Source organism: Hoplias malabaricus, chromosome 12 (genome assembly GCF_029633855.1).
Source record: "Hoplias malabaricus isolate fHopMal1 chromosome 12, fHopMal1.hap1, whole genome shotgun sequence".
NCBI lineage: Eukaryota > Metazoa > Chordata > Actinopteri > Characiformes > Erythrinidae > Hoplias > Hoplias malabaricus.
Window position 1 is genome coordinate 13,401,463 of NC_089811.1, and position 23,498 is coordinate 13,424,960.

Here is a 23,498-nt window from a genome sequence, read left to right on the forward strand (position 1 = left end):
TAAGCAACAGATAATTATGAAATGCGCACCTGATCTTAGCCTTTTAGTCCACAGATAAAGACTTTAAAACATTAAGAACATTAAAAAGTGCTACAAACTTCAGTATATTTTTTACAAAAGACTCTTTAATAAACTTTAATTTTAGATCCTGTTTTAAATGCATATATTTTTTTCATATTTATACATAAAAGATGTAGTTTCTTCCTGCACATTTACACAATATTACACACAATCTACCCAAGCTTAACAGCTCAAGGTTTCTTGCTTCCAGTAAGAAAAATTGTTCCATTTCAAATGGAGTGCAAACAATTAAATGACTGTTTATTTAATATCTGAAGTGAAGCCCTATCCTACAATAAATTAAATAAAAATAAAAGAATTGTTGACATATTCTGGGAACATTCATATTAGTCATAATGCATATTAGTAGTAAAAATGTAAACAGAGCTGTAGAATATGAAGACCTTTGTAATAGTTGGAACAGCATTGTGATGGTGAGCCTTCATTTCTCTTTATCATATGGGAGGTTGCCCTTCATTTTTCTTGAGCCCTGGTAGAGTGAGCTCATACCTGAGTAGAAAAGAGGTTTACAGGAGACTGCAGGAAACTATGACAAAATTTTAGGAACAATTATAAGAAATTAGAGAATAAAATCAATTGCTCAATTTACTCATTTACCCCTAATAATCCCTAAAAGGAACACTAAGTAAGATTTGGGTTTTTTGCTTCTAGTGTAATTCATATATACAGCACTGCACTGAAATCAATGAGGGAGGGAGTTTTCTACCCTCCTCCAAAATTAACATAGCACTGTTTCTGCAGTGCTGAGCCCAGAGTAGCGCCAGAGGTTCTAGACATCTGTTACACGTCAACAAATCATCACAATGATATTGAAGCTGTAATTTTAAGTTAAAAATATTATGTAGTGTTTCTTTAATGCTTACTGTTGTATTATGCTACAAACACATTAAGGAATCTTATACATGAAATTTTGAGAATCTGGCACCTAATGCTCATGGCAGAATGCCATCAAATCTTCACAGAATCTTCTAATATCTATTCTAAATTGCTTTCAGATGAACCGAAGCTGTACCAACCTCCCAGTTAATAACCTCACTTTCAGAAAAAGTTTTGGATTATGGAGCTAAATCAATGACTTAAGTATTTAAATCAGTATTTTCAATATTTATATTATATTTGAATATGTTATATCTGAATTATGTTTGTATGGCACTTGATAAACTTGAAATTTTGAGGTGGTTAAATTATCTGAAGTTACACATTTCAGATCTAAAAAATACGGACCCATAAATTCAATTCGAAAAAATTCAGATTGCAAAAATACGAATCTAGGCCATTGGTCAACCAGCGGGCTTCCAAGGAAAAAGTAAACGTCCGCAGAGCGATCGATCGCAGCATTAACCAATCACAGCGCCCTCTTCTCAAGCCCACCAATCACAGAGCAGTTTCACACCGTCCCAAATCCTACACTGAAACCTACGTACTTATTTGAAGTGAGCACTTCAATGACAGCGTAAGCATCATTACATGTAAACATTTTTACATAAACCCCCTGTTCCTTCATCATGTATATATTATTCTGGTTTATTAAATGTAAATGTACTTGCGTTTAATGACACAATCATAAAAAAATTATCTTTTAAACTCCTGCCATTATCTTGAGTTTTTTTTGTGTTAAAGGATTGTGTCGTTCAGCAGTGTCTTCAGTTCGCGTTTGAACAGGTGGGGGTTTATCAGCTGTCCTGAACTGCATGACATTTATATTATATCACTATGGCCAATTAAATAGACGGTTACCCCGAGTTTTAGCGTGTTTTTAAGAAAGACACTGTACAGAAAGGACAGGCGTTTACACGAGAAATGGTCTGATCATAAATACATTTTATTTAAACTGCAGGTAAAAATGCAGGGAACCTGTCATGTATGTAGAAATACTTACATTTTCATAAATGTCTGATTATAAAACAGTGCTGTGTAATGGAAGTCCAGCCCCTCGTCTAAAATGAGTGAGACGAAAAAAAAAATAATAAAAAAAAAACCTTGTGGCTTTATTTTCCGGAGATTTGCCCTGTTTTGGTGTAAAGTTAAACAGAGACACTGTGGTAATTGGGCAGACGTTCAGTCAGTATTTATCCAGTTAAACACTGCGATCGATCTCTCTGTGGAAGTTTACTTTTCCCTGGGAAACGCTGGTTAACCTCTGGTCTAGATTCGTATTTTTGCTATCTGAATTTTTGTAATATGAATATTTCTAATGTGAATTTTTCAAATCTTAATATTTTACCACCTCAAAATTTCAAATTTATCAAATGCAATAAAAAAAATTATTCAAATATAATATATTCAGACAAATATAATTCATTCATTCATTATCTGTAACCGCTTATCCTGTATAGGGTCATGGTGGGTCTGGAGTCTACTTGGAATCATTGGGCGCAAGGCAGGAATACATCCTGGAGAGGAAGCCAGTCCTTCACAGGGCAACACACACACACCTACAGACACTTTTGAGTCGCCGATCCACCTATCAACGTGTGTTTTTGGACCGTGGGAGGAAACCGGAGCACCCGGAGGAAACCCACCTGGACACAGGGAGAAAACACCACACTCCTCACAGACAGTCACCCGGAGGAAACCCACGCGGACACGGGGAGAACACACTACACTCCTCACAGACAGTCACCCGGAGGAAACCCACACGGACACGGGGAGAACACACTACACTCCTCACAGACAGTCACCCGGAGGAAACCCACGCAGACACGGGGAGAACACACTACACTCCTCACAGACAGTCACCCGGAGGAAACCCACACGGACACGGGGAGAACACACCAATTCCTCACAGACAGTCACCCGGAGGAAACCCACGCGGACACGCGGAGAACACACCAATTCCTCACAGACAGTCACCCGGAGCAGGAATCGAACCCACAATATTCAAAATTCAGATTCAAATACTTATGCAAATACTTGCAATTTCCCCCTGGGATCAATAAAGTATTTCTGATGATGTCATTGATTTAGCTCCACATTGGATGAGCTGGTATTTACAATATTACTGCACATGTAGTGTAATTTCTTACCATTCGATAGAACCTTTCACAAGATCTAGCTGTGACAGATCGATCAACACCTGAAAACAGACAACAAATTGAAGTGTTATCAGTCTGCGAGCAATAAATATCTTAATCGTGACTGTAAAATCATGACACCAGTGCATTATGATCTCACCATCCCGATCTCTTTCCGCTCTCGGGTGTGGAACATTCGGTTGTTCTTTACAGAAACATCCAGCTTCCTGGTCTTGGCCTCCTCCAGAGGCACAGAAAACTCAAACCTATTTTAATAGAAGAATCAGTTAATTTCTCCAATAACATACAACATCTAGTGAACCGGATTCTGTACTACACGTATTTTAAACATGAATCCTCTTCATCCAGTTAGTACAAACAACATTTTTCATGTGAGTTGTCATGTAATAGCATAATAAATAAACACATTCATAAATATTTGCTTCAGTGGTAAACAGAATGACTGACTGCCCTTTTAAAGACCGGCTTTATCTTGTGGATTTATGTCCCAGTCATTTTGAGTTACAACATTACAATGGCCTCCTTGTTTCTACACTCACTGCCGATTTTTATAACCTCCACTGGTCATATAGGTGCACTTTTTAATCCTACAATTAGCCTGTTGCCCATCTCTTGCTCTGCATAATTTAGCCCCTGTCATTCTGTTCTTCAATATCCAGACCAGTGTTGTGTTAGTGAGTGTTGCGCTGGTATGAGTGGATCAGACACAGCAGTGCTGCTGGAGTTTTCAAACACTGTGCCCAGTCTGTTTGACACACCTACCTTGCTGGTCCAACTTGTAGACTGGGTGGATGAGTCTCGGTCCAGCAGTGACTCTGAGGGTTTTAAAAACTCTGATCCACTGGTACCAGCACAGCACACAAGCTATCACGTCAGTTTCACTGCTGTGCAAAGAATAATCCACCAGCCCAAAATATCCGACCAACAGTGTCCTGCCCACTGATGGAGAATAAGACGACCTTTTTTTGGTGTGCCTGTCCATTGAAATAGGTGTGAAAAGGGGCTAAAAAGGTAGGCAGAGCAACAGTAAGTCTAATGCAATGGATTGTGTTCTGATTTCTGATTCATGTGGACTTTAAATATGCATGTTATAAATATCGTGACCAGCCGAACTGTTGCAAACAAACTCTCACTTTTCTTCAAAGATTGGTTCCACAGTCTTCCTCTTCACTTGGGTGCGCATGCGGTTCTTCCATTTCTGGTCCGGCAGCAGGTAAATGCGGACATATGTGTCTGAGCCGTGATCGTTACATTGGAACAAGTTCCTAGCAAGAAAGGGTAGGGGAGAAGCAATTTAGGTTGGTTTTTAGTACAACTGGAATATTTTAGCTGAAAAATTAAAAAGAAAAATAAAACCAGAAGGGATACAGATAATTACAAAAACGATTACAACTAAACCAACATTTTACGACAGTAAATGATGACGATTATCTTATAATAATGGCACACGTCAAGTAGGGGTGTAGGAAAAAAATCGTTTCGAGCTCGAATCGCGTTTCTAACATTGAACGATTCAGAATCGGTTCTCATTTTCAAAAAAATCAATTTTTTTTTTTTTGCGGGTGCCGGTGTTCTCATTTCAGCCACCGTAGTGCTAGGCAAAACAAGGAAGCAGCGTGGGCTATGTACAGACATGCAAGTCTAGTAGGCTACAGGGGTGTGTGTAGTGTCATGTTACGGTGTTTGTTGTTGCGCCGCTAAAGTATGTAGAATGAAGAAAAAGAAATCCAACGGTCTTTGAAAGCAAATATTTGGAAACACTTTGGATTTGAAAGAATCGGAAAAAAAAATCGAATCGTGACCCCAAGAATCGATTCTGAATCGAATCATGGGATTCCTAAAGATTCGCAGCCCTAATGTCAAGGTCTAGAGATATTAGAAAGCAAGTAACAGTTTGATATTTGACACATTGGGGATGGGGAGGCTAAACTAGACAAGTAGATTTAAAGTTTTTATGGCTGATTGTGCAAGGTCAAATATTGGACAGGAATAAATTTGAACATGGCAACCAGAGATCTCATTAGTTCAGTGCTAGTTTTCCTTCTTTCTTTCTTTTCTGAATCTTAATTTCCACACTAAGGCTCACGCAGAGAGAGACTCACTTGCAGCCATTGACCATCACAATGAGCTTGTTCCTCAGAGGCACGTAACGAATAGTCAGCTGGATCTGTCCAAAGCTTCCTTGGTGATTCAGAAGTGCTCTGTAACATAATTTCATGCTTTTTAATTACAGTAGGGACAGTAAGATAAAATATGTAGAGCATGGAGTCTCAAGGACTGACTTTGGGAAACACTGGGAAATGATTAATGCATGTTTTCCTTCTGAATGGAAAATAATATTTAAGTTTATTCACCAATTGTCTGTAACCACTCATCCAGTTCATGTGTGAGTGTGTGTCACCCTGTGAAGGCAGGTGCCTTGCGCCCAGTGATTGTGGGTAGGCTCTGGACTCACTGCTCATCTAAAATTTATATTGCTCATACTTATCAATGATTTTACAGTAGATCCTACAACTTTGTTTTGAGGTTTTGATGTTATTCAGCCATTAGAACTTTAGCAAGTTAGGTGATCAGTTCTGGATCACAAACACCACTCCACCTCATCCCTCCGGTACTGAATGATCTTTAGACATTTCAGAGACAACAGTTCCACTGCTCCACAGCCCAGTGTACGGGGCTATTGACCCTCCAGCTGACGTTTTGCATTGGGCATGATGATTTTAAGGTTTTTCCAGTTTCCCACTTTCATTTTATGCTTTTCATTGGTGGTTATGCATTCTGTGTATGCAAACGTTTATGTCCATTTAGGTGCATCTTAAAGTAGCCGAATTCATTAAGAATAAGGGGTACCTCTAAGTGTTAGGATATAGATTACATCTGCTATGGGATTATAATCTTTTGACTGATATAGTCTTATAAAATTTATCATGATCTTTAAAAGACATTGCCATTATTACTATGCCATTATTTTGTCTATTGAGTGAACTGTGCTCATTGACTCCAGATGAAGGATAAAAATACTTAGAGGCAGTATCCACAATTCTTTGAACATACACTGTACTGAGCAGTCATTTTACTACAGTGTATTCATGCTTGGGCGGCACGATGATGCAGCAGGTATTGCAGTGACACAGCTCCAGGGACCTGGAGGTTGTAGGTTCGAGTCCCGCTCCGGGTGACTGTCTGTGAGGAATGTGGTGTGTTCTCCCTGTGTCCGCGTGGGTTTCCTCCGGGTGACTGTCTGTGACGAGTGTGGTGTGTTCTCCCTGTGTCCGCATGGGTTTCCTCCGGGTGACTGTCTGTGACGAGTGTGGTGTGTTCTCCCTGTGTCTGCGTGGGTTTCCTCTGGGTGACTGTCTGTGAGGAGTTTGGTGTGTTCTCCCTGTGTCTGCGTGGGTTTCCTCTGGGTGATTGTCTGTGAGGAGTGTGGTGTGTTCTCCCTGTGTCTCCATGGGTTTCCTCTGGGTGATTGTCTGTGAGGAGTGTGGTGTGTTCTCCCTGTGTCTGCATGGTTTCCTCTGGTTTCATCCCGTGAACACATGTTGGTAGATGGATTGGGCTGGTGCCTCAAATGTGTCCATAGGTGTGTGTGTGTGTGTCGCCCCCTCCACGGTGTGTTCCTGCCTTGCGCTCAGTGATTCTACGTAGGCTCCGGACACACAGTGACCCTGAACTGGATAAGCAGTTAGAGACAATGAATGAATGAATGAATGAATGAATATTCATGCTTACTCTGGGTAGGGTGTGCTATCAGAGAGGTCCAAGCGAGAGGAAGCGATGGAGTTCTCCGAAAGTAGGCTGTGGGAGTCGTAGCGCCGCATTCGGGATGGTGTCGAGGGTCCTGAGCGCCGGCCCTCAGAGCCCCGGAAGGAACCTCTCCGTTGTGGGATGTACTCAGTCTGTAGAGCGCTAGAAGAATTGGCCAAAGCTTGGGCATTTGTAGTGGACACAGATGGCTGTGACAGTGTGGCACCCTGCACTTTCTGCTCAGGTTGTTGAGTTTGGGAGGGTTTGACTTGAGTTTGTTGTTTTGAGGCCTGGGCTTGGGCTTGAGCTTGCTGAGTTTGAGGGGCTTTGGCTTGCTGCCCTCTTTGAACCTGGGTTGGCGGAGGGTTCTCCACTTTGGGTTGGGGTTTCTCCAGCTTTAGGATCTGGAATGGAGGAGTAAACATTTAGAAGAGCAACAAATCAACTAATTTAACCAAAAGTGTTTGTACAAACTGTCTCATGCTGCTATAGACAAGAAGCTTAATGTGCAACAACAGCTTAATGTTGCTGTAGTAGGATATAAGTGGAAGGTTACTCGAGCAGTTCTGGACACTCACTCTGAGTATAGCTTTCAATTTGATATGGCTGTTGGCTCCAGATCGCTCCAGATGAAAGCGCTGATCCAGTGTGAGGTCTGAAGCAGTGAGCAGCCGACTAAGGGGCAGAGTGTACATACCCAAAGACGTCTTCTTTTCAGGCACCATCACCTGAGCCCACAGAGTAGAAAAAGTTATAAAACTGCTGAAACTTGCCCTCTGCTTATGTGAACTGAAGCAAGCAAGAGTTCAATACCCAGCTCAGCCAGGAACACCATGCTAAACCAACAAGAGTCCTAATAGAACTCTGGCCAATGCATTTACCTATAAATGCTAAATTTATAAATAAATTTCCCTATAAAGTCTATAATAAGATTATTCATTATATATTCCTGATGTATTCTGTCGTTATGTTTTGGTGTTTAAGACTTTAAGGCCAAATTTTAAAAAAAGTTTGCTTTCTTATTCAAATGAAAATTATAAATGTTACTATTTATAATATTATATTATTATAGAATATAAATGTATTTTTTACAAATTAAAATAAAGAAAATATAAATATATTATTCTGCAACTTCATTTATCTGCAGCTACCATAGAATTTAATATTTTATGTAAGCTAGCTGATATTCCCTATACTTATAGGGTCATAAACTACAAATAAAATGACAACAGTGCATTAATGTCAATGTTTTATTATAGGCACATGTACACTTACTGTTCTTCACTGACCATACAATAGCACTTTATAATTCTACAAAGTGCTCCTGTATGTCAGTGGAATTGAGGGAAAAACAAACAAACAGAGAGGACAGAAACAAGGAGGTGGTAATACAATTAAAGCTAATGAGTGAAGACTTCTATGTTACAAGAATATAACAAGGAACATTCAGAGAATATAAATAAATAAGAATAGAAAATGCACATTTCCCATAAACCTGATAAAAATGTTGGTTAAACAAAAATTAAAACTCAGAAAGATATTACCTGAATATTAAGCACTTGGCTTTCCACACTATGCACAAAGAATGTGAAACATTCCTCGAAAACAGGATCTCTGGAGTTGTACACAATCTAAAAGATGGAGAAACAGTGGCTGACAATTCTAACACTTTTTAAATTCTTTTTAATGAAACAAAAGAAACACAGCACAAAAAGTAAGGACATTTGTGTTTGGTAGATTATTCTTTGTTGTAACAATACTTCTATAAATAAATATTATACCATTGAAAAGCCTGTTTAAATGGTGCCACATTTGTAAGGAACATGCATTTGTGGGATGAGCAGCTAAGTATGTGCATTGCGCCCATGTGTGATGGTGTGGGGCGGCATCTCCCTCACTGGACAAACAAAGCTTGTCATCACTAGAGGTAATCTCAATGCAGAGAGATATCAAGATAAAATTCTGCAACCAGTAGCAAATGCTGGTTGAAGAATGGGATGCCATCCCACAGCACTGTGACTAGCATGAAGAGGAGGTGCCAGGCTGTTGTGGCTGTGTATGGTTCTTCTACACGCTATTGAGGATTCTGTTTGTTAAGTGAATAAATTGTTACACTGCCAATACATCTTGTTACTTCAAACCTCAATCATCCAGTCCAGCAAACACCAAACGAGTCAATGGCAGAATAAGCCGTTTGGCATTGACAGAGAGGATTTGGCAAATTTTTCATGGGTTCAACCCACATACTCAGCTCTACTGCTCATCCCTGAAATGCATGTTCTTTATAAATGTGGCACCATTTAAAAGAGAATTTAAAAGGCTTTCCAACTATATAAGATTTATAGCAAAGAAGTATTGTTACAACAAAGGAATAATCTTCCAAACAGATTTCCTTACCATTTTGTGCTATGTTTATATTACAGACCAAAGACATGGATGCAAACACTGATATTACTATTAAAAAAAAAAAATAAAAAACTGCTTGTAATGAAAAGTTCCAGGGCAGCTCTATGACTTACTTCATACAGATGTATGACCATGATGCGTGTGGGGCTTGGATTGTGAACTGCTTTGAGCTGCCATTTCAGGAAAGGTTTTTGTACTTGTACTTAAATATTTATTTTATTCAAGAAGCGAAATGTTTTACTTTTACTGTTCACTTATTACCAACTTTGTTTTCTATAGTTTTAGCCTGTAGTTATTTCATTTAATATCAGTATTACATTTCTCCGGTCTACACTCATCCAGTAGGGGGCGATTCCCAGCAGTGCACCATGGAAATGGCATGCAAATGTGCTCATTACCTTGCTTTTCCGGCTTTGCTGGTCTATGGACAACTTGACATAAGAGCTGGGGTTGTTTTGCCTCCTTGTGAGTTGCTAAGTAGAAAAGAAATGCATTACAATATGAGGATCAGGTTCTAATTATTTGAATTCAAGAACAAACTGTATTAAAGCCTACCATGTATGAAGTGTCTTTGCATTTGGCAATGTCTCATTTGACACCAAGCTACAGCCTTTTTCTGAAATGTTAGTGAATGGAACCAGCTGAACAGGTCCAACTAGAGAAACAAAACCTTCCCTAAAACCAAACGCTTACCTCATTTGTCAGGGTTCAAACTAGAGATGGAATGCCTTTAAATAACAACAGAATGCTGGATACCTACATTTCCTGCATTCCAGACAAGATCAAACCTGTATATCGAATTGAAATTCACAGAAACAGATTGGATATCTATTCATTTTTACTTGTACTAGCATTTTTGGAGGTTGAGGAAATTGCCCCAGCTTGTAGAAACCCAGTCATCCCATATTTCTTCTGAAATGAAGGGTATTCATTCCTCATTGATGTAGTAACACCCCACACTGCCAAAATGTTGGAAAATTTATTATAGATCAAACGGCACTCAACCACATATCAATGAGGTCAGGTGCTGGTGTTGGATGGTTAGTTCTGAATTTAAAAAAAAAAGAAAAGAAAAAAAGATAGCCCAGCTCATCCCAAAGCAACTGGATCCTTTCATCTCCATCCACTACATGTCAGTCCAGGCTTTATAACCTTCTAGCCAATGCTTGGCACTGGAGATTGTCCTTAGGCTAATACCCCGACTGTTCTTTCTAAGGTAATTATATACTTGGTGCAGGTACACAATTTTTGGATTATACCACAATTGAAATTATATACAACACTCAGAAGGTGTTTAGATTTCCTGGTGTTTTGAGATTAAATGGCTATAAATTAAATAAAGTAAATTAAATGTCTATATTTGGCTCTCAGAATTAACAAAGAAATCTTGAAGAAATTAGTTAAACCCCTCTCTGAGAGACAAGCTCAGCATATTCAATCTAAGTAGCCAACAGAGGTTTACACAGTAGAAGAGGCATGTGAACACAGTGACAATAGCCACACCTGCTCTCGAAGGACAGGAAATTCAAGGCAACTGGGCTTGTTCTGCCCCAAGGGAAAAGCACCCAGCTAACTCAGTTCTCCTGTACAGACAGGAGCATAGGGCTGAGACATGCTGTTATTCTGAATACATAGGAGTATGCATTGCATACTTTGGCACAAAATTCTCAGATTACAGCTTTAAATCAGTGTTCAAGAAACCTTCATCATGTAAAAGCCCATTGCTAAAAGACAGAGGGCAAAAAATAAGACATGTCTTGTTCCTGGATGCTATATGTCAAAAATAGTAAATATTTTGAGACTATATATATATATATATATATATATATATATATATATATATATATATACAGATACACACACAATCCGTCAGTCACAATGGTTGCACAAAAGCAAGTCATTATTTTGAGATAATGTTTCAAAATTGAACATTTTTATAATAAATCTTTATTATTTTTGACATACAGCATCCAGGAACAAGATATGTCTTATTTTTTATATAGAATGCACAGATGCCCCCATTTCCTGCATTCCAGACATAAAAAAGATAAAACCTGTATATTGAATTCAAATTCACAGAAAAACACTGGATATCTATTCATTTTTTTTGTACTAGCATTTTTGGAGGTTGAGGAAATTGCGTTTGTGCAACTATTGTGGCTGAGGGATTTAAAATGACCAAAAAAAAATCTACAGAGAGAAAGAGACTGGCATTGGAATTGCAATAAAATATTTGTTTCATTGCAAATGTAAATTTAAATAAATGCCCATTATTTATTTAATATTTAGTTAGCAATTCAAGGACTATACAGGTTTCTACTTGTCTCTATGTTACATCAAATTCTAATGTCCCAGTTGAAAGAGTGTGTCATGTGATGGGACTAGAAAGAATACAAACATGTTTTTTAATAAACTAAAAAAAGGAATGCACATCAGAGAAGACTGGGCTCAAAACCAACAGAACTTCACTGACATACCTTTGTGTCTTTGCCGTGTTTCCCCGGCTTCTCAGCCTGGCTGAACTCACTTTGGTCTTTCTGAAGGCAAATACATAAAAACCATTATAAAAACTTTCACTGTACGCATAGCACATAGATTTAAAGTTTATTGGCACAACTTTAAATCTTTTTATTGTACACATAAGTGGATTTATCAAGCCATTCAGGCTGAACTAGCTGATTCATGTGTTGAGATGTTTGAGAAGTTGTACTGTGTCTTGTGGTCCTGGGAAAGACGTTGCTGTGAAGTAACATAAGAATCACTTCACAGATAAGAAAATCACTTGTTGGTGAAGTGAGGCTAATCAGAAAACGGCTTCAGCTTGTGACGGAGCATAAAAGCTGGACTCTGGAGCAATGAGAAAAGGGACTGCAGAGTGATGTCGGAGTCCAAGTCGGTATCAGGGTGAGAAGAGAAACACTTGAAGCGATGCAACAATCATGCATACCACCCACTGTCCAAGCGTTTGGATGCAGGGTTGTGTTAGGTGTTTGCTTCAGTTGGTCAGGTCCAACTCAGCAATATTTTGTGCTGATAATATGAAGTTAACTGAGTATCTAAATGAAGTGGCCAAAAGGTCTTTGATGTATTGGCAATATTCCAGACCATGACAATGACAATGGTAATAAGTTAACAACAATAAAAAAGCACATATACATGTAACACTATTGTAGCAAAAACTAATCATAAAACTGGAAACCGTGTTACATTGTAGTTTTCTGTCAATGTAAACTGTTGAGAAAATGTATTGCCATTATAACTGTATACTCACAGGCAAGCTAGAGGCATTGTCCAGGTACACAGCGAGCATAGCACAAGCATAGCCACCAGCAGCCTAAAATAGAAATATCATCATGCAGCATTATTAATATTATTAATAAAATATATTAATATTATCTGTAATATCTGAGTGTTGTTTTTTATGGTTGAGGCAATATTGGAATTTTGGTTAATAACTACTATGCCCAGTACCAAATATATAAGCATTTATAAAATGTAGGAACTAGACATTTAACATAACAAAATGCTCTACTCTTTTGAAATACAATACATAAACTGAACATTGAAGTGAGGATTTTATGGAATCCAGTCTGGAGCATCATAGTGAAGTCACTGACTGATATTGGACAATTACATACGTATTTCAGAGAATGCAATTCCACTGCTCCACAATGCAGCGCTGAGGTTTAACACCCCTCTAGTTAACAATTTTTGATTAGTGTTATGTAAGCAGTTACCTCTTTAAGTAGGTCTTTATCAGTCTGCAGGGAGAGCCATTGCAATTTCAAATGAAGTTTTCCACTCTGAATGTCCTGAAGCGTGAACCACTGTAAAACAAACACGAAAGGGGAATGACCACCAAGCGATTTACTGACGTATGCAAACATTTGGTTGGCTCTGGTCAAATTACATAATTTGTTGAATTTCTGACACTGAATGCACATTTTAAAGTATATATGTTGTTTATATGCTGAATTAAAAATACTGGAAAATCATATTAAATGCATGTGCCGTATAGATAATGATATGTATATAATAATAATATATAATTTTATTATAGTATCATATATTCTATGTTTTGTTCCAAATAGTTCTATGCCGTTATAATCCAGTTGTTTATTTCATGTAGACTCTGTGATACGCACCTTATCAATCTCCTTCTCCTTCTTCACTTCTCCAAAGTCCAGTTTAAACCTGCAATGTGGCAATAAGTAAACCCACATTTAATTCACATAAAAATGTTAATTAATTAAGCAAAAATCTAAAGGTATATTCTACAATTTGTTATTTAGGTTAACTGCATTTATTTCCCCAAATAGAACATATAAAGTTCTATTACCTTCCCAGAAAGTCATCCTGGTCCTTGTCCTCGTCGAAAAGCTCCACTTCAAGCTCTTGCCCAGGAGCCTCATGAACCACAAACTACCAAGAAGATGGGGGTGGTGGTGATTGCATTTTTGAGGGTAAACAAAGCTTTCTAGGTTTCCTTTTATTAGTTTACTGCTCACTGATTTATAAATGTCTTCTCCAAGCACTAAATTATGTTGTCTGTTAACTAAAAAGTGGAAAAATATTTAAAATAATATGGAAAATATATTTTTTAAACTCATTTAAGACTGTTTTGAACGAGAGGGTGACAGTCACAGTTTCTATGACAGTAACTGAAAGTGATCAGCAGCTTTGCAATGCTGCAAATGTTTTGAAGGGTAAAATCAAGAAAATGTGATAACAGAGTTAAAAGATATGCAATGTTATTAATTTAGCGAGTTGTGAAGGTGTTAAATTTGACAGCTGAAATATAGAACAAGCATGAGTTCTTACCTCATACACTTCATTCCAGCGGGGGTTTAAGGTCTCCTTAATGGTCTTTGTTTGGAATCGTTGGTTGCCTACTATTAAAACTGCATATGGATCAGATTTTCCTTTCACCAGACCCATCATCAATGTGTCCATGGCAACCAGATCCTGGGCCTCCACAACTTGAACACGCACCACTCCCTTGGACAATTTAAAGAAAGAAGAAAAAAAAAACATTCAAAATTGTGTGCAGCATTAAAAAAGTGTGAATAAATAAATAAATAAATAAATAAGCTAATACACTGCAAAATATTCTCATACAGCTTTTCTTAATTTGTATTTGGACATTTTAACCATAGGTAAATGTTTCTATTTGCATGAGAAGGGCATCTTTCATGCAAATAAATATTTACACTGTTTTTCCTAGCTTCAATGACACAATGTACTCACTCGGGGTAGTGGAAACCTCATCTGATCCACCTTGACCTGGTCTATCAGTGGGAAACACATGCGGTTTGGCAGCACCATGATGGAGGCAATGACATCCAAGATGGCTGATACTGAAAAACCACTGTGGAGAAGTTGATGCATGAATCATAGAGGTGAGTGACATAGGAAATAATATAATATCAAGATACATCAGATCAGAAAACTTTCATGACATCTATGTTACAATATTAGTAACGTTTGCCAACTAGACAACCCACGTCCCAATTTTTTTTTTTCGTTTCAGCTAAATGTTAAAAAATGTGAAGGCAACAATAAGTAAAATCTCATACTATTGTGATATCATGTGCTTTCTCAATAAAAGAGTTAATAAAAAAAAAACTATGAATCCTCTCATCATTATTGTGACATACTGTTACATGTATTATAATAATGATAAACAATGCGTGAATGAGTAAAACTCATTCAGCTGACACATACCGTAGTGCTGGACTGTCTAGAAGATTGGTCATCCCTGTCCAGTTTAAGTGCATTGTCTGATCATAGTCATTAAGAAAATAAATAAATAATAAATAAATAAATCTGGAATGGTAATCATGTTACATCAAAAAACAATTGCAATTGCAGAACAGTTTAATTTTTTGTCCAGAATAATTCTGAAAGAAAATGAAACCATAACTCACAGGGCGGCGGATGAAAAACATGGTGACCCCACCCACAAGCGGGGACTGACCAATCAGAGGCTCGAGAACAACACGGAGCATGCCCTGAAGCTGAGAGGAAGAAATTTTCTTTGCCATTTATAACTCATTTTAAAATGAATCAGAACAAAACACATTTTGATTTACCTTCAGATTATCATATATTTCCTCCATGTTTGTTGATTAAGCAGGGTCACAGGTAATGTTGTATGAAACATAATAAATGTCAAGTGTTTGTTCCCGAACAGGACATTACCCACTAGTTGAAATTACACTCAGAATCATCTAATGTGGATAAATACGAGGAGAATATATTTGGGTGATTCCTGTTTCAACACCCCACACCTTAAAGGAAGGGTAAATAAAACTGGGAAGGTAACACCATAGACATGGGAACATTGCTGTAAGGATTTGTTTGCATCCAGCCACATAAATATTACCAAATTATTCCCACAGCTCCACAGCCTAGTGCTGTTCCAAAGCTCATACTTTTTTTTTACCAGTTTTACAAGAAATGTGGCTTGTTCAAACCTCACAGCACATTTTATGTTTTTTCCCCCCAATATATTAAAATCAACAAAATATTTAAAAAAATGTGAACTGGAATTAGAAAAAAAAGAAAGATCAATGTCATGTTTGTGTGTCGGTTCCATGTAGAGAACATGTTATTGTCAAAATTACATTTCATTGACCAGGTTGTCCAAACCCTTGCAAAGAAACTGTATTTGTCACATTACATCATCATGCTGGGGTGCAGTTTGTGTTTGAAGGACAGAGTGAGAGAGCGTACAAATAAAAATACACAGTAAAAAACAAAATCGAGATCCCTACGTTATATTTACAACTCACTTTCAAAAATAGTGATGGGCAACTAACCTGAAGTTCCTTTGCGCCTACGGAGAGCGACTTAACATTTGCATTGATGTTCAGATCTCCGACATACCTAAGAAATATTCAAGCAATAGTCATATATTAAAAATAAATAAATAAATAAAATTATTTTATATACTTATTCTAAAATGTATGCGGAGGCAACAGATTTGGCCACAGTATTGGGCAATTTAGATTAAAAACCTAAATGCTATATAAAAGGTTTTATAAAGGAGTATAAAATCAGTATCCAGAAAAGGCTGTGTCCTTTAAAATATGATGGGTCATGATTCACCACTTGCCAAAAACATCCTTGAATAAATGTAAACAGTTTGATTGCAATGGGTGGATGCAGGGAAGTATTTCACCATGTACAGCTCATAATATCATTACAATAGTCCAGGAAATCTCTCTATGGATAAGTATGACAACAAAAGCACATTACTGATATATGTGCTTTTGATGTCATGCATTTTAATTTAATTTAGTTGCATTTAGACTTATTAGGTGTTAGCACTTAATGAACACCTAATAAGTCTAAATGCAATTAAAGTAAGTTTAAATTCATCAGCTAATACAATCAAATCATAAAACACTGCCTTTGTCCCTGTAACTTACACAATGTTGAGGTCAAGGATGACTTCCCTCTTGTCCACTTCATGCGTGTACACTCGTATGCCTGAAATGGTTGGAGCCTGAAACATATGTTTCAAGAAATGCTTTTATGAATGATTTATGTGTTTAAGTAAACAGCTTGTTTGCACTTTCAACTCCAAAACGTCTAAAACTTGGGATGTACATAGGTACCTGGTTTAATGGTTCCAGTATCTCAGTAATAATTCAAATCACGCATCACTATTCAGGTGTTTAATATGCCAAATTATGGAAAGTCAAGGAGGAAATGCACAGGCCAACATTTCCTTGAATATCTGTAAAGCCTGCTGGTTTTGACTACGTTTTAGAATACATTACATTATATTACACGCTGTTGCAACATAATGCAAATGCTTTAAAGTGAGTGCACTGTCAAATATATGTGATTACGAAAGCAGACATCCCTGGTCACACCATTAGCAGGATACAGATGCTAGCTGGCATTAACTAAAACCAAAAATAACGAAAAGATACTCACATTCACTGTTCTAAATTTTAGCTCAGCAAATATATGCACAGGTGATCTCTTAAAAAAATAATCCTAAGTCTAGAAATAAATAACGTGTAGAAGACACACAGCAAGCACAGCAAGAACTATTTCTATTACCACCTAACTACGAAGCGATTTTTGTTGCAAATAAAATGGCTGATGTGTAGGTGCAAGTTAGGTGTAAATAAGACAGTGGGCATACTGGATCTGTTTCTTGAATCTGATCTCAGATCAGATCTGTGTATACAGATATAGCCAAACAAATTGCATGGGTTGCTGTGGAAACAGCATGTGGTAGCTGAAAGTATGTAGCTATGCTGGTGACATGCATTTAAACTCGGATACTGGAGAGATGGAAGTGCTTCATCTTGCCCTACAAACAATCATTCTCTCTAGTCTGGGTTCAGAGTTGTACAGTCACAGTTTCAAAATGTCTTCTAATGACACTTCAAAAATGACATACTTTAAAATCTGAAAGAATCACATTTGAAATCACTTCCAAATGTGGCAGATATAGAATTTGAATTGGATTTCATGTGTGATTTCTGTATCTCCCTGTCAGGAATATAAAAAAAAAAAAACAATCTGGATATACCTAAATACAGATTTGGGCTGGTAGTCTGCACATAACCTTTTAAAGGTATGCATAAAATTGCTTCTGAGACTCACCCTCTGCCCAAAGTGGACCTTGGTAAAAGTGAAGGTATTTAGGTGAGAGTTGGACTGCCGGATGGAACTCTGGATGCTTTCTTTTAAGAGTTTTTCCATGTAAATTCCAAAGAATGGCCAGGCCTGTTGAAGGATCTGGGAACAAGAAGAAATACAAGAGGTGTGCCCTAGAAACAAGCTTGAGTTGCATGGCGGAATAATCTCATGAGTGCTGGTGTTTACCCTCTATGTAGGCATGATGTGCTGAGGTGGTGTTAGCCACTACAGTGTCCACTAGAGTCAGTGCTTGCATGAATATTAACAATACATTTTCTCATTTACTGGGAGTTAAATTGTCCATCATTTACATTATTTTATTACATTACATTATCTCTGGCTAATTGCTGGTGCTGGTCAAGTCACTGATACAGATGAATAATGTAGGGACAAAGACACGATTGACGAAGCCCATTTAGAGATGGGCTATTTTCAGACAAAAGCAATAAGATACTGCACTTCCTGTATTTTCTTTACATCTCTGAATTCTCATTCTTAATATCTGTAGTTTTATATCAGTTGCTTTGCTTGAAAATTGTATATTGAACCCCTAATGATCGATTATAAACATTTTAGATTTGACCTTGACGTATTTAGAAAGATTCACAAGAATTAATTAGTCAATTAGTCATGAATTAACAGAATGAATCATTATTCTACACGAGTGGATCAGACAGCAATTCTACTTGGAATTTAGTTTTAAAACCCTGCACCCACTCCCTGGTTACTTGTTGGTCCACATTTTAGATGCAATTCAGAGACAGTATCTCATCTGTTACTGCAGTTTGTGTTTGTGTGCAGTCCTTCATCAGTGGCTAAAAGATTCTGAGTCCAGCAGTGACACTGAGGTTTTTAAAAACTCCAGCAGCAATGCTGTGACTGATCCATTTGATCCATGTGCAACACACATTAACACACTCCCACCATGTCATTGTCACTGCTGTAGTGAGTATGACCAACACAGGGTGAAAGAGAACTAGCCAGGTGTGCAGAGCAACAGACAGTTTAACAGTTAGGCTACATTGTGTATTTGTAAAACTACGAAGTGTACACACATGGTCAGTGGAGCTGATAAAATGGAAATGAACAAGAAGGCCATTTTAATATTTGGCTGACTGTAGTATGTTGAAATGACTTCAAATACTTTTCAGCCTATCCAATTGACCTACTTGACTTTTCTTACCTTGTTGATCCAAGAAGCCTTCTCAACTTCAGTGAACTGAACCTATTAAAAAAAACATAAAAACACAACCATTAGCAACAACAAAAAACAACTATATGCAGCAGGGATAAAAAAAATACAAACAAATAAATGATAAACACAATATAAAAAAATACATTGCTCTGTTAGAAGCCTTTGATTTCGTATCTTTATATTTTTACATACTTTACAATGTTTTTAATGAGGTGTGAATTATTCGCAAATATAAATAGCTATTTATTTTGCACACAGCATTAAGATGCTCAAGAAAAAAAACAAAACCTTCTACATGCACATAACATTACACATAACACATGTACTTATGTCACCTATTTACCATTTCCAAACCTCTCCTGAAGTAAGCCAAGTGTCATTAGTAACCATTCAGTACATGATTAACTTACAGCAGTGGAGCAGTGCTGCTCCATTTGGAATAATCCAGAGTGGTGTTTGTGATACGGAGCTTGTCATCTTACATTTGATCTCACTAGTGCTCTTCTGGCTAAATGCAATCCAATCCTCACAGTGATTCCCAAAATTGAGCTATCCAAGTAGAGCAGTGACAGCTAATTCAGTGTTAATAATAAACAGTGCAGTCATTCATTAATTCATTCATCCATTCATCTATTGTAATTGCTTCATACAGATCAGGGTGTCGGTGGGTTGGGAGTTTGCCTTAAACCTTAATAAAAGGTATTTGCCAAATGAATCAGCATATCACAGCAAACACAGAATCATCTCACGATTTGTTTTGACTGATAACACAGGCTTTTGTTAAATTTCCATTTTTTTGTTCTAGTTCCTGTTGTAGTTCCAAAGAAATGTTTATGTGGCAACGAAAAGTTCATTGTTGGTGTGAGGCAGCGTTCTGCTCAGAGTCTAGATATCTAGTATGTAAATGATTTTGTAAAGAGCACCGGTGTTATCCATTTATTACACATTTTTTTTACACATTTTTACACATTTATTTATTTATTTATAAATTTGTTACACATTTACCCAATATATGAGACAAAAGTATAAAGAAAGGATACTTATATTTGTCAAATATATACAGATTTATTATAAGTGGTATGTATAATACAGAAATGTAAATATAATTATATTTTATTAATTGATATTTTTAAATATATTACATAAATGTATGTGAGATGCACCCATCTGGCTATGTGAATGAACTTTTCTAATGACCAGACTTACTTTTTTTCATTCATTCATTCATTCATTCATTCATTCATTATCTGTAACCGCTTATCCAATTCAGGGTCGCGGTGGGTCCAGAGCCTACCTGGAATCATGGGGCACAAGGCGGGAATACACCCTGGAGGGGGCGCCAGTCCTTCACAGGGCAACACAGACACACATACATTCACACCTACGGACACTTTCGAGTCGCCAATCCACCTACCAACGTGTGTTTTTGGACTGTGGGAGGAAACCGGAGCACCCGGAGGAAACCCACGCAGACACGGGGAGAACACACCAACCCCTCACAGACAGTCACCTGAAGCGGGAATCAATCCCACAATTACGACCTTTTTTGCTACTTCACACAAAACAAAAATAATAAATAAATAAATCGCACTGTTCTCATTTTTGAGGAGTTTGGTGTGTTCTCCCTATGTCCGTGTGGGTTTCCTCCGGGTGCTCCAAACTTCACTCAAATTCATCCTAACTGTATTGAATGTAGCTTCATCACTCCAAAGAACACAGTTGCACTCTTTCAGAGACCAAAGTTTTATAAACCCACTGATGTTATGACAGTGGCCATGGTGATTTTAGACTCATGTGCAGCCTACGTGTCCAGAGGTTTCTGTTCCATTCATCAAAGCTTTTCTATGTCGAATATATATATTTAGGCTATGACTTTGACCAGACATAGGTAACATAAGCATTTTTACTGTATGTGCTGAGTATACATACTAGATTGCACATAGAAAATGTCTGACCTGTTGTACTTCTTTAGGCCAAAACAGATATACAGGTACACCTCTAAACAAAATAAAACCTGCTTTGCCTGACATGTTCCCAGGAAACATTTTGCCACACCCCTCACAAAAGTGGAATTCTATAATGGATCCTGAAATATACCACAGCGTAGCAATTGTTAAAGCATGTTTTACAGAAAAAAACAAATGTATGCAATATCTCCCCTATCAGGAATGTAATCATTTAACAAGGCATGTTTGGCAGCTCAAACTCGCTTACTATGTTATGTACTGCAGCTACAAGGCTAACAAATGGATAGGCACACTGATTAGCATTACACAGACTGCTTGCCTGTTCATAATCTATCATGATACATTTTTATGGCCAGTTTTATTCTGCAAACCTTGATCACCCAAATTAATACATCTTTCCCCAGCTTTAACATATTTTTATTTTTAACTAATAAGGTGGGGTAAAGCACAAACCCTGCTAGCCCAGCTAGCAAGTGAAAACCTCACAACACTGGCAACGGTTAACTATAAATTCTAAAAAAGCTTTAAAGAACTTTTTAAATGTAATGTTTAAAGAACATTTTATAGATAATTAGCACTTCATTTCAATGAATGTTCTTATAAGGTTACATTTTAACTAGGACTATGTTTAAAATGCAGAGAATGTTTAAAAGATTTTGTCAGGGCCACAGATTAAGTTACATGATTCATAAAAAGGAAGACCATTCTCAATACAACATTAGAAAAATGTTTTATGGTTGTGATTGAGGCCTGAGAATATTTTTAGAACATTTCAAGCTGTGTAGCACATTTCAAGTATACGTTTAGCCAAAAAAGCAACATAAACACAAAACTTGTTCTTTAACCACCCACAGTGGAATTAGGAATTAATTAATTAAAATAACAATAATAATTATAGTGATACACATCTATGAAGACAACATGAAAATAATAAAAGTGCTAAATGAAAATTAAGAATCGGTTTAGTGGGAATCATGTATAATGTTAGCCACATAACTGTGACACTTGGGTAAATACATACTGGAGTATACCTCAAGTTATGTTTCAAAGTGCCTGCATAGACTGTTCAAAGTGCAATAATCTGTAGATCAGCTTTGTAGCTCCAGCGCACAATTAAAAGAACTAAATTTGGACACCAAATATGGCTGACTATATTTATGATTAGAGGTTTAAAAAGTGTCTAAATTTGAGCTTGAATATATACCAAGGCCTAAATTGGCTTTTTCAGAACCCCATTGCTTCCAACTCCTCACACCTGAAACCAACAGTAACAATGAATACCTGATACAGGTGTTGACCTGGATTTGGTCAAAATTGAGGGGTCCTAATAAGCAAAACTGGACCATCTTCCATTACTTTTACAGCTGTGTGCTGGTGATGAGATAAAACCTGGGAGTACTGGGAGACCCGTACAGCAAAATTAGGACCACCCAAGGTTTTTCCAAAACAACCTAAAACTATCAATAAATCATGATTAAAGTTGTGTTGGGGGCTGCGATAAAGCCAAAAATGATTAGCCCTCTTAGAAAAACTAACCAATACCCCAGTACTTGAATGTCCTAAAGCCATAACCATGACCATCTAATTCAGATGGGATGGGAGCTAAGATTCTTTCTGATTCCTGATAGCTGATACCCACCCAGGCTGGCATGTTGAGGGCCTTCATTTCGCTCTTGATCACAGTGTTCTCATTCTCCAAGAAGTCGATGGCTGTGTCGATCCGGACATCCTTGTGCTTGCGGTTTTTGTCCCATAGGTTCCAGAGGAGGATGCTGAGCAGGAGCCAACTGATGCTGAGGCCCAGGGATCCTGTGAGGTAGATAGGGTAAAGCAACAGGAGCGCTCTGCCCATGTACATGAGGAACTCCAGGATGATTTGATTGACATCACTAGGAGTGAGGTGACCAACACTGGTATCGACATTGGTGTTGGTGCTGGTGCTCATGCTGGTTCCTAATGGTTGTTTTCTTGCTGTAGCTGAGATTATATCTTCATGAGAGGTTCAAGATGTGGAACTCAGCTCTTTATCTTCATGAGAATTCAAAAGAATGTCTTAAAGTCCATATGGAAGAAGCTACAGGATCTGGAGGACAGTGCTGATAGCCTACATGTCACTGGTGGACGTTGTAAAGGTCTGGATGATGTAGCAGAACTCCAACATTACACTTCCTTGTTTAGGTTGGTGGAGCGACTGAAAAAGGGCGGCAACTTCACTTTAGAGGGTGACTCCCATTAAACCACAAAGGGGGGTGGGGAGGGGTGGAGCGGGAGAGAGAGAGAGAGAGAGAGAGAGAGAGAGAGAGAGAGAGAGAGAGAGCGAGCCTCTACCTGTAATATAGATCATATATAATCAGCCAGGTATATATTTATGATTCACGTTCATTTTAATTGATATATATTTTG

At 37.6% G+C, this 23,498-nt stretch overlaps 1 protein-coding gene across 1 annotated transcript; it reads right to left on the reverse strand.

The window, feature by feature from the left end:
• Positions 1 to 105: 105 nt before the first annotated feature.
• Positions 106 to 23,262, reverse strand: esyt3 (extended synaptotagmin-like protein 3). Its single transcript, XM_066641056.1, has 23 exons — positions 22,735 to 23,262; positions 19,117 to 19,158; positions 17,898 to 18,032; positions 16,703 to 16,779; positions 16,091 to 16,157; positions 15,197 to 15,286; positions 14,994 to 15,049; positions 14,517 to 14,637; positions 14,091 to 14,267; positions 13,609 to 13,691; positions 13,415 to 13,463; positions 13,007 to 13,096; positions 12,541 to 12,603; positions 11,747 to 11,806; positions 9,668 to 9,742; positions 8,408 to 8,494; positions 7,442 to 7,591; positions 6,849 to 7,267; positions 5,219 to 5,317; positions 4,250 to 4,381; positions 3,256 to 3,361; positions 3,108 to 3,157; positions 106 to 570 (listed from the first exon to the last, which is right to left on the reverse strand). Exons 1-23 carry the CDS (start codon positions 23,038 to 23,040, stop codon positions 516 to 518), a joined length of 2,589 nt encoding a protein of 862 aa, XP_066497153.1. The 5' UTR covers positions 23,041 to 23,262; the 3' UTR covers positions 106 to 515.
• Positions 23,263 to 23,498: the final 236 nt, after the last annotated feature.